Raw genomic sequence first — 19,320 nt, forward strand, 5'->3', positions numbered from 1 at the left:
ACAGATTGATTTACTGATAAGCATTCAGTGGGCGAATCATCAAGCAAAGCTAAACGCTTTAATTTCAGTAACACATTTGGCCAGTGTGCACAAATCCCCTGACAGTGTTATGAGAAGTAAGCCTGAAAAAAAGCAACTCACTCACAACCTCTGACCTCTATTTTTATCTTGTTTTCTGTGAAATTCAATGTCTGGGAAAGTTTGTGTTTTTTTTGTTTTTTTTAAATAGAAAATGGCAGTGAACCACACTTGTATATACAAATCACACTGAAACACTATCTCTGCATGAGACGTCATGCAATATTGTGTTTTCATTCTATTGTTTCAGTTATTGATGATGATATATCATAGGCTAGAAAAGTGTGTAAGAACAGAGCTTTATATGGTTAAGTGTTAAAGTACCTTTTTATAGGGACTTCTCAGTGCTAGAAGACATCATTTAGCTCATATCGTGGAGGTAGGCCTACATAATGTAAAAAATAAATAAATAAATAGAAATGGCTTTTAAATGGTTAATTAATGATTTTGTAATCAACAGGCCTGTACCACACTCAGTCATAGTTACTTTTCACAGTTTAGCTGTTTTATAGTGCCATCTATAGTGTAGCCTATTATATTGCTAGTACGGTAGTAGGGATTTCTAATGTAGCCTAATCCTCCGTTACTGTAACTTAGATGTTTAAGTATCACTTTCTAGAATCATGTAAAAAAAAAAAGAAATGTTGCACATGAAATAAACATTTTAATTTTGGGATAAGCAAGTCTTAATTTTCTGCCTCGTGTCTCTACTTCTATACTTTCTATACAACATAATAACTCTCATCGCATTGACCAAATTGCCCTCTTTCTATGCCCATGTAGCTCACATGACCTGAAAAACGAGCAGGCACATATCAAGCTCAATGGGTTTATTTGATTGATAGTTTAAAAGTGACATCTACTGGTCAAACCTTGGCATTTGTATGGATGGATTAAAGCAGTGGTACCACCTCAGAAAATATCAGGCTCTTTAAGTACCACCACTAAGACCAATGTTAAAATACAATATTCAGCTACAGACAGGAAGGTTTGTTCCTAATCAGAGTATTTATTGTTGACTGTCTTCAGCCACTGCCACGCTGTATGAAGGTGTAGCATCAGAACTCACATGTCAGTGTTTTCAAACCAATTATTTTACCTCTGATTATTCTCTTCCATCACTTCTGTCACTGATTTCCTGTCTTCCAGTTACCTCGCATTCTTAAAATGTGCTTGAGACACTGTAGGTGACCTGTCACAGCTAGGGTTATAAAGGGGCGCTACCTTTTGGGTAAATTGCTGGAAACTTTCCAGAAACAAAAATATGACATGATACGCTAAACCTATTTTAAATCACATTTCAAGGATCCTAAAAGTTTAAGTATTATAGTAATTTAGTAATTAACGTTTCCTTTTTAGTTTTATTTTGGAGATTTCTTCAAGTACCACCAGAGTACCACAGTGTGAGAACCAGAGGATCAGAGAATTCAATTGATTTTACTGCTTTCATTGTTATTTTGATCAAAAACGGCTACTGAGGCAGATTAACACCTTATTTATTCATTCATATTTATTGAAGATTCAATACAAACCTTTTTTTTCTTACATTTTACGGAGTTATACACAATGCCAAAAATGTATTTCTCAATGTAGAAATAATAACAATAGCATAAATAAAAGTAAAACTAAGGGAAGGAATTTGAAATGCCTAAATAATCTGATTATTTTTTATGATTTTTTTAAAACTTTATTTTAATTTCTCAAATTTACAACAATAGGGCAGATTAACATTTCTGAAATTAACATGGGTGGTGAAAAAAACATAAAAGTAGGGTACAAAATAAATAATAGAATAATAGAGGATTAAAAATACAGTATAAACAAATCAAAGTAAAAGTAAAAATAAGTTTAAAAAATTGATTTGGTCTTCATTTGATTAGCTAGTATATACATTCAAGGCTGAGTTAAATTGTACCATTCCAAGTTGTTAAGCAGTTAATTTGCATATTTAGAGCTCATATAATTAAGTGATTTACAATATAATAAGAATTCATTTTGAAACATTTTAAAGATGGGGAGAGTCTTCATAAATTTAACTTTGTGTATATAATATTTGTCCATCATGATAATTGTGTTTACCAACAAACTCACATTACTTTTATTTAACTAATCCATACATCACATCCACATGTGAGCTGATTGTCACAGGTACATTTTTTTGAGCCATTCTTCCACTTTCTAAATTTCCAAAGTCTCCCTAGACAAATAACCAAGTCCAGTTGCTTTTGACTGAAATTGCTTTGCTCCCAAAAAAGTTGTGAGTGACTGAAAGATGAGAAGGTTTCTGAGGTTTCAGTATCTCAGCTGCAGAATGAGCGTCCAATGCTTTCAAAGTGAAATCTTACTCGAAGGATTTCACTGCAAGGATAAATATTATTAATTATTTTTAAATTAATTTCAATTCAATTCAATTCAATTTTATTTATAGTGCCAAATCATAACAGAAGTTATTTCAGGATATCTATCTTTAGCTTTGGGTAATATTGGATAATTTAAGAATCCCAATTTAAGTTTAACTACTTTTTTAGGATCCATGCCACGAAAGTCTCCATCAAATTGTTTAGGGTGTTGATCGTCCGTGAGTATTTTCCTCACGAGATTATTACATTTTTTTTTTTCAAGGAATTGAATTTCCCCAATATATACATTTGGTAGTGTTGGTATTGAATTAGTGTGTAACTTCTTCAGCCCAGAGTAAGAATGGTTTGGGAATTGCATTAATAACGCTAAAGAATATTTTAGGGTGACAAAAGAAATCAAACTTTGTGATAGTTTTTGCCGGTGTATTATTTTTTTAGTTGTCGGCAGTGAATCATCTTATCGCGATACTTGTGCTTCGAGAGCGTTGACGCTGTTGCGCGATTGCGTAGGTGCATGGAGCGTGACGTCACTTGCTTTATCCAATCGGTGACCCGCTCTAAAGCGGAAGCGCATTGTTCAAAAATCCAAACGCAGTCGGGTAAAATAGCTCAGCTGGGCTTCAGTGTGCTTCCAAATCGTGAGGAAGTAATAGGGTAGTGTTAGTTTATGGTAGCTTTCATACAAATTTAACCCAACATTGCCGGTTTTTACCAAGTACCTGAGTTTGGGCGACCTACTCAGTAAATTTATACATCAAGCTAACTTAACTTACTGGACTCCGCGCCTTTTCGACACTGACGGTGAGTTGGATGAACCTTTTTTGATGCTAACAACAACAAACCACACATTAAAGCGGACCTAAAGATAGATAATAACAGTTTTTTAACGTTACTCCAGCAAGTCGACATTAACAGTCTTGTGGTATTTTGTTGGGGGTTAACACGATTTTCAAACAGGTAACGTAGCGAGAACGTCACACACACTTCTCGTGCACGTTTTTAACGTTACTCACTCACTCACCGTTGGTAGAAACAGTTTTTATTGAAATTCAGGTTTGTTCATATAAAGTCAAATCAACTCTTTGTAAAGTTGACCTAAGCTGTGAAACATCTTAACTTACACGAATGTAACTGTCAGGATACTGTACTGCCACTGCTGCGGGCCTGGTTCAACACTATGGAAGCCCAGTGCAGTTGAAAACATGTTTTTAGTAGATTTCAATAATGTCCTTCTTCTGCACTGATACTTAACTTGTCAGGACAGGTGATAGACATTTTCCTGTTGGACTAGTCTTTGAATTGGTCTGTTTGGCTTTGAAGTGCACAGCAGGCTCAATCCAGTTTCTCTTGGGTTTACTCACCTTGTCTCACTAACCCGCTCAACAGTCAGTGAGTTGCTGCTTATTGCAGCATTAACTGCAATTTCCCAGCTTGGGATCAATAAAGTCTATCTATCTATCCATCCATGGGACAATTTTATTTTGTGTGACAGCAGTTGAGACAGGTGTTAATAAGCACTAAAATCTCATTTCAACATTTCTATTATATCCTGATACGTCTTGATTCTGATCTGCAAAGTGACATGCAGGGTGTATTTTGCATGCATTTCCTCGCATACAGCCACGTTTGAAATATGTTTCTATTACTTCATACTCATTGTAATTTGTCTTCTTGTAACAGGTAAACATGTCGCTGTGTTTGTCCCCCCCCTTTGGATTCCCCTCTGATGAGGATGATGAAATGGCAGTATTTGAGTCCACGGCAGCAGAGCATGGAGGCCTGTCCAGACCACGTCTGCCTGAGATCTCTGTCATTTCCCCCGGCCTGGGTCCCCGACCATCCATTACAGAACCGGTGAGAGTTAACATGAGTGTGATATTTCTCAACAAAACACAACTTTTATAAATGTTTTGAAACCTATAGTCTTTTTAAATTGACTAGTTGTTTCTCCTTCAGGAATATATATTTGTATAATATTTTATGTCTGCAACAAAACATTGAAGATGCTTTTCATTTGTTTCTCTAGAAACTAGAGGTGAAACCTGCAGCGGTGAGACAGGGAAGCTGTGATGGAGGTAACACAGAGAGGGTGAAGGTTTTTCTCCGCATCCGACCGCTTACTGAGACAGAGAAAAGCAGGGGAGAAGAGCAGGTAAGACTTCTGATTCTGTGTGCATTTATTGCTCTAAGTACACATGTGCTCCGTGCTTACGGTTCACTCTTCTTTTAGGGTTGTGTGGCTGTCCAAGATGAAGAGAGTCTGCTGCTCAAAGCTCCGAAAGAATCTCAGAACATGAGAACCGCAGAGAGGGGCATCACCCAGAGCTTGCACAAATTCAGTTTCTCGAAGGTAGGAGGGTCACATTTTGTGCATTGCGTTAAATTAACAGGTTGCTTGTTATGATGGCTGGAGGTTTTCTCATCACCCATCTTCCATAGATCTTTGGGCCAGAGACCACACAGCAACAGTTTTATGAGTGCATGATGAAGACAATGGTGAAGGATGTGCTAAAAGGAGAGAACAGACTTCTATACACTTATGGTGTCACCAATTCTGGAAAAACTTACACTATTCAGGGTAAGATTTTTTTCTTTGCCACATTAGTATAATGCCCCTGTTTGATTGTGATGTTAGTGTTTGCAGCTTCTTAATTCTCAGACCTTGACTTGCAGGCAGTGGTCGAGAGGCAGGCCTCGTGCCCCGGGCTTTAGTGTCTCTGTTCAGGAAACTGCAGGGTCGTCTCTATGGTGCAATGGACCTGAAGCCTGTCATGTATCAGGATGTGAGACAGCTTGACTCCGGTGAGGTCAGGGTGGAGGAAATCCGCAGAAACTCTCTGCTCAAAGAGGTGAATGGTGGAACAAAATTTAATGGTCATGTGAAATTTAAAAATGGAATTCCCTTGCTAAATTGTGTTGGCAAGTACTCTAAGGTCTCTTGCCGCAAACTGTCAATAATGAACTTTTGTATATTTCTGTCCTTTTCAAGCTCTTACTCCTGAGTCTGTCTAGTTTAATGTCAATCAACTAGTTTTAAGTTTCCAAAAATATCCAGCCACAGCTAGAACAAGTGACCAGATATAAAGTGAGTTTCTGACTTTACGCACCGCTCGACTAAAAGCAAATAACAACTAAGTAAGCAATGTAGCAAACGTACATAGTTCTCCAAGTTTACACAACATAGAAAAAAAATGAAATTATACACTACATTTTATGGAACAGCTGCAAATGTGAGTTCATGAAAAGTGTAGAGAAAAGATAATTTTACTGCATAAAATGGATCTACAGTGCACATTGTGTACAGCTTATTTTTGCGTAATACTCTTTGAATGTTTGAGAGAAAATTAGAAGCTTCTGAAGAAGTTATTTAGGAGGCAAGTGAACTTGGGTGGTTAATACTCTTTTATTTATAAATACTGTTAGTACCCGTTGTGCAGTCTAAGTCCTAATAAGTTTTGTACTTTGAAATAAAAACATTAAGCACCTCACAGAAAATGCGGCCTATTTTATAAAAACTGTTTTGAGGGTAAACCTTTTCTGTATTAGATTCTTTTTATGTTATTTTTGACTGATCACACTACTCATAAAGAATTAAAATGTCTTCTTGCGCACATATATGACTTGACATACTCTTTTGTTTGTTACAGGATGAGAATCAGACTTCTCGACGAGGTGGTAACACTACAGTCTGGGACAGCGGCATCGGAGGACTCTCCTCTACAAGTAATCTTGCCACCCAGCTTGAAGGTGAGGAGGACAGCAGTGTATTCCACATGGAGACACATTTGGCAACATTTTCAAAGGTGGTCACACCTTTTTTAAATAATGCTCCTGAGGAATGCAAATATGTCAACAAGGTTGCAATCTTACTTGTGCAAACTCACAATTAAATTCCATTTGTAGTAATACATCCAGTTCATACGTAGTAAACGGGACCATGCCACCATTACATGGAAATCTTTACTGCCAGTGTGAAGGCCCTTTCTTTAGAAATGCATCATACATTTATGTTCATCTCTTTCTCTGCAGACACTGACAGTGTTTGTCTGGAGCCTGACAGCCTTTCACACAGTGCAGGAGATGATCTGGAGGAAGGCGTGCAGTTTTCTATCTGGGTGTCCTTCTACGAGATCTACAATGAGTTCCTGTATGACCTACTGGACGCCTCGCCCTCCCTGCAGCCCAGAAAAAGGGTCACGCTGCGGCTTAGTGACGACAAGCACGGCAACCCTTATGTGAAAGGTAACACAGTATAGAGCTTTTCTCATCTGATGTATGTTACATGTCATTAAGCAAGAAATGATCTTCTTTTCCCCCACCTTTCTTTACGTTCAGTCTTTTCATGTGCTATTCAGGTGTGAGTGCATTACCACATTATAGGAAACACTGAAAGAGATGATGGTTTAGCTTTGTTTTGATTTTGTCATGTATATTTTGGTACAGTAGCACATAAAACATGTTTCTTTATTGCTGCTGCTTCTTGTGTCGCGGTTTTATTATTTTTGCTTCTTCCACCCTTATATCAGACCTCGCCTGGATCCAGGTCCGCAGTGCCGAGGAAGCTTGGAAGATCCTGAGGGCAGGACGTCGTAACCAGAGCTTCGCCAGCACTCATCTCAACCATAACTCCAGCCGTAGGTAGGAGCACAATACACTTTTTTGCCATGTTTCTGATTTATTTTTATATATATTTTTGATGCACATTCCATGTCTGATCATAACTGTATCACCTACTCAGCCACAGCATCTTCTCCATCCGTGTCCTGCACGTCCGCCCAGAGGCAGACTCAGCCCAGGCCATGCACATCAGCGAGTAAGTTCACCCTTTGTTACCCACTCCAAATCTCAGCTTCAGTTCTTTTTGATTTTAATTAGGTTTTTCTTTAAAAAAAAAAAAATGACAGTGGTGTGTCTTCTTGCATTCTCTCCTCTTTAGACTGACTGTGTGTGATCTGGCTGGGTCTGAACGCTGCAAAGAGCAACGTAACGGTGAGAGGATGAAAGAGGCTAACAACATCAACACCTCCCTTTTGACACTGGGACGCTGCATTACTGCTCTGAGGCACAACCAGAACAACAAGTACGTGTTTAACCATACCTTGGAAAGTCGTTTGAGTGGTAGTAGCTGTGTAGTAAATGAGAAAAATGTGCATTAGTCCAAAGTGGACCTTTGAGTTTAGATGTTTATTTTTTTTTGTTCCAAAGGTCCAAAGTTATCTTTCATGCTCAGATTCTTCCATGTTAACTTCTGCCATAATAAATATTGGCAGTGTTTGAAAAGGTGCTATATTTTAAAATATTCCTAACACATCCACAGATCACGACCCCCTCAAGTGGTGCCCTTCAGGGACAGTAAACTGACGCGGGTCCTGCAGGGTTTCTTCTGTGGTCGAGGGACCTCCAGCATGGTGGTCAACATCAACCCATGTGCCTCCATCTATGACGAGACCCTCCAAGCCCTCAAATTCTCGGCTATTGCTACTCAAGTAAAAAAAAAAAAACACACTCTTGTTCTGTACATCTGAACTTCTGGGATTTTTAGAGAAGCAGATGTAGTCTTGCATGTAGGCTTAGGAGGGTTAACTGAGAAATAAAATATCCCTCATGTCATTTCAGCTGGTCCATGGCCCGTCAACAAAGACCAGAGTGGCCTACATCCTGTCCCTACTGCGTGAGCCAACAGCAAGTGGTAACGATAGTACGGTGATGGAAGACGAAGAGGATGAGAGTGATGTTGAAGACGGAGATATCACCATGTTAAATACTGAGGTAACAGCCTCTGCCATCATATGTGAAAGCTAAATATATATTCCACAATCACTTCCATAGCTAATTTTCTTTACTTCGCAAAATATGGCCATCTAAGCGCCTGTGTCCATATAACATCTTTTCTCTGAACAGAAGTGAAAGAGACGTTCTCAGAAAAACAACACTATGTGGACACTCAGTCTAAAGCAATCATAAAATTTTGTCATTAGGGCTTTCAGTGGGAGTGTTTTGCACATTTAGACAATACATTTTAAGATCAACTCAAACCAGCCTTTTTAACCAGCATTTGAAATATCCAGTATAACAGACACTCACCAGTGTTCCTAACAGCTGACTGCTTTATTAAGGCTTTGCTGCAGGCCATTGATGTCCTAAAGAGAGAAGTGCAGCGCCAGCGGGAAGAGAAAGAGGTTCTTGAGGCAAATGTGAGAGAGCAGGTGGTGTCTGAGATGATGGAGGTCATCTCTGGGATGCAAGATGGCTTCAGGTGTGTTTCTGCTTTCTTTAAATGTTTTTCAAGGAAGAATCAAGGATATTTCCTTAAATGGAAAGTTGTACTTTAAAACCTTGAGAAAATGCTTGAATTTGAAATGAAATATACTGAGTTACTGAGTGGTGTTGTCTTCTTCACCTACAGTGAGACCTTGGAGGCGGAGAGAGCTCTAATCGAAGAGAGATACGAAGACAAGATAACTAATGTGCAAAAACATTTGAAGAAGTTCTACAGCCAGGAGTTGAAGGTGAGAGCTAAATGATCCGCCTAAAGTTGGCATTATTCAGGCAATGTTTGTCCTTGTGGCATGTTTCAGTACACATAATCTGTAAAAATCTGCACTTCAGTTAAAATAACATCTTTCCCCCATGTGTATCCCTGTTGCTGTATCCGTGCTAAGATATTGTCACTAATTATTTTTTTTTCATCCTCTCCTCTAGGAGCGTGATCAGGAGATCGAAGCTTTGTCCGCCGCCCTTGAAAAAAACAAGGCAAGTGAATCGGTCCTTCATGGAGACTCTGCTGCGCCTCGACGTTCTCAGCGCATCGCTTCTCAGGCAGATTTTGGCAGGCTGCAAGTTGAGCTCGACCAGTGTCGCGCTGAGCTGCTCGCCAAGACACAAGGTGACTGAAACACTACTTTGATGAATGCGTTGATGTCAGGATATTGGTAACAATATTTAATTATCTTGTTCTGCTTGTCTGCAGAGCTGGCAACGCTTAAGATGCAGCTGGAAGTCCCAGGCTCAACGGGCACCCTCACTGGTGCTGCTGATCGCAAGCTCGAGGACGGTCAACGGGTGAGTTACCACTTTACCGCGTGAAATGCACCACTGTTTCTGATGCATGCACGGCCAGAAAGACTAAAATTCAGACTTTTCTTAACAGAACCTGCGTCAGCTGCGCCTGGATCTGCAGAGGCTCGGGGCGGACTTACAGTCTGGTGAACGAGCCTGCTGTCGCAACACAGGAGGTGAAAGGCTGCGGCAGGCACTGACAGCTGCAGATGAAACACTGGCCAAACAGGTACAACCGCAGATATGTATAGTATAATATTGTCGTTCACATTATTTTATAAACTGAGCTTCTCTGTTAATCATTTAAATGGGTGCTTGCCGTTCTGTACTCTGAGAAAACGTGTCAAAAACATTTAAATTAAGACAATTGGTTAAAAAAAAATTCCACTGATTCATCCCATAAAAGTTTAATTTATCATTTGTTGGATAAGACCAATTTCATACTGGGAATAAAAAAAGTTTTGTTATCTACCGCAGACGTAAAGTAACAGCAGTAGCTCAGCTCAACCAAATCATTATCCCTGTAAGCACCTCTGCATGTCACATATCAGTTGAGGCAGAGTTTTGACAGTAATTATATTTCTTATCACAGACGCTGAGTTTGGCTTCTCTCACTTTAGAAAGCACAGATTATTGGTATTTTACAGCAGGATGTTTTTCTTAATTTAAAATACTTTTGTTTTTCTCTCCCTCTACCCTCTTCATTAACAACCTTAATGCACAGCCAGCTTTTTAACTCAATCTAGGTTTCTAACATCTGCACCAGGTGATTACTGTGCAATGGCATGTTCAAGAGTTTCATTTTGACTCACTTTTCTCTCTTAACTCTCACTTTATCCTTCACTTTAGAGCTGCAAAGATTGATTAGTTGTCACCTATTAAATTATAGTCAAAATTTGAATTCTAGCTTCTTAAATGTGAATATTTTCTGTTTTCTTTACTCCTCTATGATGGTAAACTGAATATCCTTGAGTTGTGGACAAAACAAAACACAAGTGTCATCTTGGGCTTTGGGAAACACTGATTAATATTATTCACCATTTTCTTACATTTTATAAAACAAACAACTAATCATTTAATCAGGGAAATAATCGGCAATGAAAATATTCATTGTGAGTTGCAGCCCTACTTCACTTCCCCCTCTGTGGTCTTGTCTAACCCTGTTGACTGACTTCTTCTTAGGACCAAATCCTATTGGACCTCCAGAATGGCCTGATGCTTGTAAAAGCTGACTTAAGGCGGAAAGCAGAGACCCTGGCCCAGACACAGGCCACCCAGCCCCAGCTGCCCCCCTCAGGCTCCGCTGCCTCCACCACACCAGGTTTCTGCAAGAAGAGGGGCTGTGGGGCTGCTGCGACAAGTGACACTGAGAATCGACCTCCACAAAAACGGCCATTTTACCATTCTCTGTTCCCGACGCGTACCCCAATGCGTAAATACAACCCCCATGCTGTTGAAGAAGCAAATGCTACCCCTTCCTCACGGATCTTGCGGTCTCGCCAGCAGTCTCCACCTCGCAGCCCTGCCCCCACCCCTCGTAGTCTCAGAGGAAAGTACTGAGCTCTTTGGAGTGTCTGCTCTGATGTTATGCAAAAAAAGGCTTTGTTTGCTGGTAACTTTATGGTATTTTATATTGCTTTGTATATATTCACTTGTATTGCAGTTATCTCAGTCATGCCAAAAACAGTTATGCTTTAAATAGCGATATACTACCGTGGGAATTGAGATGATTGCAGTAAAGCTGCTCGGTGGTTATAGTAAATCATTATGGACTGTTGGGAGGATTAGTGCATGTGTGTAATCAGCTATCTCTGTAACTCCTCCACATGCCTTTCCTGCGAGTAATTTTCAGTTTTCTACAATAAAATATATGAAACATTTGTTTTTAGGAACATACTATAGCTGAAAATGCACTTTATTTCCATGTATTGTGTAACAAAAAGAAAATTCCAAAGAATAACAGACCTAGCAGGTTACTTTAAACTATTTACATGTATACAGCATTGATGAGGCGTGACTGCAAGTCAAAACATGAAGTGTTTGTGTGGTGTGTGTGTGTGTATGTAAATAGTTCAAGGTGTCCCTTTGAGTGTCTGTGCTCTGAAGGAACTTTTGTTTGTGCTTTTTTTTTTACACAGTTGAGCTAGCCTTGCATTATCCAAAAGCTGCATGTGTATTAAATCTCCTTGACCACACCCATTGCAAGAGCTTCGATTGTTTTTACATTTGCAGCATATAACTTGTCTCATCCTGGACAGAAATGATCAGGATTACAAACAAATGTTATTTTAATGTCATTAACAATTTCTATGCGTCCACAAGTAAATCCTTCCAACACTGTCTTTTTGCAAAGTCAACCCCCCAAAGCAATTGAATACACAAATTGTCCACTTTAAAGCCAGTGAATACACAAATTGTCCACTTTAAAGCCAGTGAATGGTAGGGTGGGTGTCAGGGAGTAAAGGCGATGAGATTTAGTGGAGACAACCTTCTGACCGGCGTGGTGGTGTTTGAGAGTGGCGCAAACAGATCTGCTGATGGTGTCTCAACCTGATCCCTGACCTGTGAAATCTGCCTCAACAGGGCCTTTCCTTCTTCACGGGCCTACAAGCAGAGAGGGATCATAGACACCAGTTAGTGTGTTACTGCTGCAACTGGAACGCAGTACTCCCATTATGCAGGCACACTTACATCGTTGTAGTCGCAACAGCGCTGAGCGCAGAGGGACGCCTCGTCGTAGAGCTTGTTCTTGAAATAGTACTGACCCAGGTACCGCAGCGCTGTGCTCACCTCAGCGTGCTCCAGTTGTTCCTGGGATGACAAGATTTTATAAGGAATGGATGTATTCAAAAACACAAAGAACTGCTGGGACGCCTTTTTAAAAATACAAGAAACCTTCAAATTTCCCCAGTATGGTAATTACGAATGTATTTTGTCATAGAGAAAGCATGAAAATGAAGTATACGGATACATTTTTTTATGCAGTCTCTGCTCCCAAATCATCAAGTCAGCCCCACAGCTTGACCACGCCAAAGTTTGATAAGTGTCAAAAAGTAGTATATGTATACAGATACAAAATGCTTACCCCACAAGAGAAAATGTCTTGGATGTAAAGCATGTAACACTGGGCTGCATCATCAGACTCATTCAGCTGTTCATGGAGCCTGCCAAAAGAAGAACATTCACAATTAGCCTCCACGTCTGGGTGATACAATTAACCTAGTGGCACGACGGCAGAGAGACACAGCTTAGATCTGTATTTTATTACTTTATTTTGATTTTTCTTCAGTTGTATTTCCTCAGGATACAGCGACAGACTTGCTGATATCAGAACTGTCAACTAGTTGCATTGACACTTACTTTGCCAACTTGAGTAGAGCCATTTTTTCCACATCTCCGACTGAGTATGCCCTCCAGTAACACTAGACACAAATAGAACATGTCAAAAACAGGCCGCAACTTTATTTACAATTTATAACACCACCTAGGAATCGCTGGCAGTTGTAACACGAGTACCTTCTTGGCTTCCACTTGTTGCGACAGTTTTTCATAGCTTTCCCCCAGTGCGACCAACATGCGTGAGTCATTGGGCCTACCAAAATACATCATTGGATGTCAAAACAAATACTGAGCATTTGGTTTATGAGCATTGCATATTTCAACACCTACATAAAACACCTTTTTTAGTGTCAAAAATTCATACCTGAGCTGGTGAGCCTTTCGATAATAATACAAACAGTAAAAAGGCATCTTGAGGATCTCATAGGTCTGACCCAGGCCATACCAGGCACGGTAGTCCCTCTTGTTCACTTCAATGGCGTGCCTGAGAGAAAGAATTTACGTTACCCAAGGAAACAACACACAATAACAATACAGCTGGTATGAATCCTCCCCACTGCTGTGAAATGTCTGACAGTAAGTAAATACATAATTTATTAAAGAGGAGTGTTTTCTGGTAATTCAATAGTTTATGTGAAATAACCACATGATAAAGCCTATTTTTGTATGCTCCCGTGTGAATTAAATACTTCAAATGAAAAGAGTCTTTTTTCATTTCATTAAGAACTTTAGAGCAAAATAAACAAGCTTCAAGTGATATTATCCAGTTATACACTGACTATTTTTACTTGCATGCATACAAATAGTGTGGTGTAAAAACAAAACAGCAATCTTCAAATGATATTAACTCAAAATACTTCACATTAGATTTTCTGAGAATCTGAAATTTGAATTAGTATGTGATTGTTATCAGTTTAAATTGTCATTTTATAATCACAATATATGATAAATTATCATACTAAATTATTGCCCAGCCCTGCGATTCTCTACTGCATCTTCAGTCTGACCTGTAGGCCTGGATGGCAGCCGAAGTGTTCTTCATTTCCATGTATTCATGGCCCATGAGGGTCCAGGCACCAAGGCATCGAGGGTTCAGTTTGAGGGCCCGCTGAAAGTACAGAGCTGCCTTCTCATGCTGAGAGCGTAAACTATAATAATTACCTGTGAATGAGACACGTTACTTATTACGGAGCCTGTGAATGTTCTCATTTGTCCAGGTCATCGTTGTCCCCAAAGCAATTTCAGTCAAAAGCACCTGGACTTGGTTATTTGTCTAGGAAGACGTTTCACCTCTCATGCAGGTCATGTACGCAACTGACCAGGCTGGGACTGGTGCAACTATCTGGTGTGGAGATCCAGGTATTTAACCTCTCACAAGGCAGATGATGTCACTGGGACCCTTTGTGCTCCAAGTGCCAACGACCGTTGTTAGAGTGGCAGTCGATGGTGGGAAGTTACTTATTACGCAATTGACCATTATATTCAAAATCCAACTCTTAAAACAGGTTGTCTGGCCAGCTGACAAATCTTTACAAGATAGAACCATCTAATATTTTTGTTCTTTAATTGGCAAATTAAAAACAATTCATGACAAGATATGTTGCATTTTAAGTATTCATCAAATAATTGTTTCATCACTGCAAACTGGTGCTGGACTTAATAAAGTATTGATTGTAAACAAAACAAAAAACTTGCTGGAGAGTAACACAGTGGCATCAGTGCCGATTAAACCATCAACACTTACCGATAACACAGCACGTCTCCACTCTGTACTTGTCGATCTCCACCAGGTTGTGGGCTAAGTAGCTCAACTCTGGCTTCATGCTCTGTTGAAACATCAGAAAAATTTTAATTCTACAAAAATCTATATTTTGGATTTATTAATGAGACTTCCAAAGCATCCAACTACTTTTTTTCCACTTAGATCCTTTGCTAAAAACATGACTCACAAAGGTAAGACTAAAAACATCCATGGTACGGACACCTGAATGTTGAATGTAAAGGGAAACTGTCAAAAGTGGTTAACACAGCTAGTAAAAATATAGGGAAACCCCCAGGTGCAACTAAGCGATAGGCATTTACTGCATACCAAACAGGAAAGCTCTTGACATAACAAGTGATCCGTCCCATCCATTGTATCTACAATTTGACTTCCTGGCTTCCCTTAGGAATGTGCTTTAGACTGCCACGAGCCACCAAGCGTCTGAAGGAAATGATTTGTACCAAGCACAGTTAATTAATAGTCAATACAGGGCCACCCCCTGACCCTACCCCTTATTGGATTTGCACATTTGTTTGCATGTTGCCTGTGATTTGTTATAGGCCTTTCAAACTGTATGTGATAGCATATGACTAGACTCCAAGCTCTGCCAATGTTTTTTTATTTCTTTCCAATTGCCTTACTTGTAATTCATGTTGACTATGGAAAAGACAAAGACAAATTCACACATTGTAGACAATAACATTTCAGTAAGCATGTGTCCCACTTAAGTGAACTTGTGCACTTGTATCCCTACCGGCTGATATTATTTAGACCTCTAAGCTCCCTGTGAAAAGACACTTACTTTATACTAATCAGTAAGGCAGTAAGTTTTGAACTCACTTTGACATAGAGCAGGTTGGAGAATGTGTCCATGTTGTCGATGCGATACGGATCCTGCTCCCTCAACTCGTTGAAGAGAGCCAAAGCTTGGTCAATGTCTGAAATGAAAAGAGACATAAAAGCACTGTAAGAGTAAACCTGTCCCCATCACATTCCTCTTACAGGCAAATTCTTATTAAAAAGGTAGAAAATAAAACCTCTGATGTTGTGGTAGGCCACCGCGATCTGTGAGATGATGTAGGTGCTCTTAGAAAAGCCAGCCTCAATGAGGTTCTGGTACTTCTGCAACGCTTCTTTGATCATCTGCAGCTCTGTGTACATGTGGGCCATGAAGAAGTCTTTAATCCAGCAGTCTGGCAGAGACAGTGACTTCAGCTGGGGAGAAAGACCAAAAGACCAAGGTAGGCGCAATCATTTCGGTCCATAAAATTGCTTGATATGGAGCTTTTTTATTAGTAACTTTACATAGATTGAATATGAAAATTTTTTTTTTTTGTTTTCCATTTGTTCTGAGACAAAATTTAGATTCACAAGGCTGTGGTGGGGATTAGTTTGAGTAGTAAAGACACAATTCTATCTACAATATGCGTGTGTAAACACGAAGGTAGTTACCATTTCAATGTTTGTGACAAGGTTACTAAGCTCCAGCCAGGCTCCCCAGTGCAGAGGAAGGGCGTGAATCGCCTCAACAAATACCTCCACTGCCTCCTTCAGCAAATCAAGCTTGCGTAGCACCACCCCGTACCTGTGTTCCCACATGCACAAACACACACATACAGTTTATGAGCTGTCCACTTTATCCGTCTGCATGATCTGAGGAAGGTATGTACGCTTTGGAGGGAAAGTTCTTACAGGTACAGGGTGAAGCCATCCAACTCTCCTGTAGTGTGCTTCTTACTGAGCTCAACCCTCAGTTCTCGCAAGGCTTCATTGCGCACTTGACCCTTCTCCAGAGGACCTAGTACCACACAAAAAACACCAAAAAGCTCAGTGTTAAGGGGTAACAAAAGTGCTTTCATTTCTCTTTTAAATGTCCAAACAGACAAGTCCTCACCCAGGCTGTCCACAGTCTCATCGTCCTTCTTTTTCTCACCTGACTGTAGAAAAATAAGGAAACTTTCACAACTCACAATCAGAGTGTAATCAGTCTTGTCATGAAATAAAATAGAGCTGTTTCAATACCATATTTTCCTTCCCAGTACCAATTTCGATTTGCTTATCGGTGTATATGAATACCAGTCTGATACCACGTAACACACTGGAACAACTCTAAAATTAAATCGGGCTCAAAGGATTTAAGCATGACATATTCCTACGGATTCTTACCAGATATCGAGAATACATATAGAGGAAATAAGCCTTCTGACTGCAGCAGCCTTTCAGGAAGTAAGCAGCACGGTCGTACTCTTTCAGGTCAAAGTAGGATTTGGCCAGTGTAAGTGCATCCAGGTCTCGTGCATCGTCCTGTATTTGGGAAAGTCAATGAACAAGAAAAGTCCTCCTTATTACAAAAAAAAGTTTAATCTCATTGAAAAACACAAAAGCTATCACGTTTTAACACATTTTGCTTTCTACAAACTGTCACCAGAGGGCAGTATAACATTTCCCTTCCAGGGGAGGACACAATTGATTAACATTAAACAACAACAAATTCACAATTTACTCCTGTTTGAGTAGCTTTCGCTAAAAACATACAAGCTGTTCAAGTGAATTAATTAGCCTTTTGAGAAATTAAACTAACGACACATTTGTTTCCTGTTTTTAAAGACTTTATCCAGGGACCAATAAGGTTGAGGACTATTTGGTAGAATTTAGGCTGAATTTTGAGCAAATGTGTGTATGATACAAAATCATCTAGTATATTTCCATTTGATGGAATGATGATTCAGCCATGAAAGCATAGATTCTTAGGTTGGTATACGTCCCTCTGTCAGAATCATACAGCTTTAATAAAGAGCTGGAACAAGTGGATACAGATTTTACTTTTTACATTAGGGGTGGGACAAAATATTGATACAGCTATATATCACAACCTCTTGTGATACATTACTGATACACTGGCACTAAAGAAACGAGATAATTGAGTATTTTTTGCATCACTGTATTAGTTTTTTGTAAATTATATGCATTATATATAAGTTGATTTACATTGGAATGATGGCACACATGAAAATGGACAAGTTGCATTTATAGTGTGTGTGTGTGTGTGTGTAGGCACTAAGTTAAGACTTAATGCTGCAGTTTGTAGTACATCATTTCATCTCAGCTGTCAAATTCTGTGAAAGATTGACACCACAATACAGTTAATGAAGACATAATATCTGCTTTTTAGGGTTTATTTTTCTTTTTTAGTTACAGATATTGTGATGTATCACAGATGATTATCTTCCAATATATTGAGTATCACAGAAATGTGATACCATCGCTATCATGAGCAACATATCCTCATAGTCTTGCAGTTTAGTTACTCTGTGATTCCCACCCTGAGAATATAAATGATACGGATAGCATGTAATATACTGCTTATATATGATTTTTAAAACCTAAAGCTACATCAAGGGGGAGGTGAGGGAAAGTGGATGGTAGGTAGTTAAAAATTATATAAACAAAACAAAAACAAATAAAGCTCCAGGCAGGGAGTACACAAACCTCAGTAAAAGGAGGTGACGGGGGTAATTCATCCTTGGGAAGAGGATCCAAAGCAAATGCCAATTCAGAAGCCCTAAGATGTAAACACAGGAAGCATGTGACATAAACGTGCCATTGATATAGTTACTTTCACACCATACGACTTCTTGCAGCAAGCAAAAACACCACAAAGTTAGTTTCTTTTTAATCCATATTCATCCAGTAACGTAAACGTGATATGTTGTGCTAAATGACAGCATTTAACTGCTTAATGTAATGGTTAATGAATGATATAACGTTACCGTTGTACATCCTGGTCATTATTAAACGTAAGTGCCATATGTATGTATGATACAACGACGCTCTTAACGTTAACTAAGACGTTAATGATGTTGTATATTTAATGTATTAATCAGCTCAATTGTTATGAGACTTGTCACGGCTAACTTAGCTAGCTGACTTCCCTGACTGTTAACTAGCGTTAACGCTTAGTTACTAAGGTAACAGAGCAGAAACACGTGCAGTTAATGACACATTGGTCACAGTCTGTCTCACCATTTCCCGCTGTGTAAAAGTCCTCTTTCTTTACAAAGCGATATCACCGATATTAGCTGTTTTTTTATTTGTACCAGGTCCCCAAACTCACTACAGAGAGCCGCCATTTTCATATTTTGCGAAGCAAGGATGCTATTGGTGGAAGTTACAAAGAGATAGTCCCGCCCACCAAAGATGACATCACTTCTGCCTCCTCTTTGCTTTCAAAATAAAAGAAAAAAATTTCTTCTTAAATTTACGTATGTTTTGTCCCCATAATGTAAGATTGTAATGTTCATTTAAAGGAAAAATGACCGCCATAGATATATATCTGATGATGCAGAAATGTTCTATAACTGTGTCACATGATGATAACGTTGTGAAAAATAAATAAATATAAATAAATAAAAGAACAGTTGTTGATATTTGGCAGTGTCATAAAAACTGAGCAAATCTATTAAACCACTTTCTTTCAAATCATATCTGAACATATTTGTCTGCTTGATTACACACGTAACCTAAACCAACCTAAATGCAAGAACAACATCAAGGAGAGATGATTACATTTTTCAGTGAACAATGACCAAGCCCCCACCACAGCGACTTCCTGGATGATCCAATAAAGAAGTGCCAAAAACTGCCACTATCCACTAGGGGCAGGTTTCATAATAGAGCAGTTTCTCATTGATCACAATGTTAAATAGGCTGTTTTCGCAGCAT

At 39.2% G+C, this 19,320-nt stretch overlaps 2 protein-coding genes across 2 annotated transcripts; one reads left to right on the plus strand and one right to left on the minus strand.

Moving 5' to 3' along the window:
- The first annotated feature begins 3,108 nt into the window (after positions 1-3,108).
- On the plus strand, positions 3,109-11,066 carry kif20a (kinesin family member 20A). Its single transcript, XM_083927670.1, has 19 exons — positions 3,109-3,239; positions 4,119-4,292; positions 4,465-4,590; positions 4,669-4,788; positions 4,878-5,016; positions 5,112-5,287; positions 6,086-6,185; positions 6,468-6,680; positions 6,965-7,076; positions 7,177-7,251; positions 7,375-7,518; positions 7,756-7,924; positions 8,055-8,207; positions 8,555-8,694; positions 8,845-8,947; positions 9,141-9,324; positions 9,409-9,500; positions 9,589-9,726; positions 10,680-11,066. The coding sequence occupies exons 2-19, from the start codon at positions 4,125-4,127 to the stop codon at positions 11,055-11,057; spliced, it is 2,730 nt and encodes a 909-aa protein (XP_083783796.1). The 5' UTR covers positions 3,109-3,239; positions 4,119-4,124; the 3' UTR covers positions 11,058-11,066.
- Positions 11,067-11,914: 848 nt separating this feature from the next.
- Positions 11,915-18,734, minus strand: cdc23 (CDC23 (cell division cycle 23, yeast, homolog); the record flags this gene model as incomplete). The annotated part of the gene is made up of 16 exons (XM_083927671.1): positions 11,915-12,101; positions 12,189-12,308; positions 12,583-12,661; positions 12,858-12,919; positions 13,014-13,089; positions 13,201-13,320; positions 13,844-13,997; positions 14,581-14,662; positions 15,439-15,536; positions 15,636-15,813; positions 16,051-16,183; positions 16,291-16,396; positions 16,493-16,535; positions 16,765-16,902; positions 18,088-18,160; positions 18,622-18,734. The coding sequence occupies 16 exons, from the start codon at positions 18,732-18,734 to the stop codon at positions 11,949-11,951; spliced, it is 1,728 nt and encodes a 575-aa protein (XP_083783797.1). The 3' UTR covers positions 11,915-11,948.
- Between the last annotated feature and the right edge of the window lie 586 nt (positions 18,735-19,320).

This window comes from Echiichthys vipera (assembly GCF_963691815.1).
Source record: "Echiichthys vipera genome assembly, chromosome: 14".
NCBI lineage: Eukaryota > Metazoa > Chordata > Actinopteri > Perciformes > Trachinidae > Echiichthys > Echiichthys vipera.

Bases quoted from the DNA above. Each gene is read 5' to 3' on its own strand.
- kif20a (XM_083927670.1), top strand. From the start codon at position 4,125: ATGTCGCTGTGTTTGTCCCCCCCCTTTGGATTCCCCTCTGATGAGGAT. The intron at 5,017-5,111 runs GTAAGATTTTTT...CTTGACTTGCAG, and splicing joins AAAAACTTACACTATTCAGG to GCAGTGGTCGAGAGGCAGGC. The intron at 9,727-10,679 runs GTACAACCGCAG...ACTTCTTCTTAG, and splicing joins ATGAAACACTGGCCAAACAG to GACCAAATCCTATTGGACCT.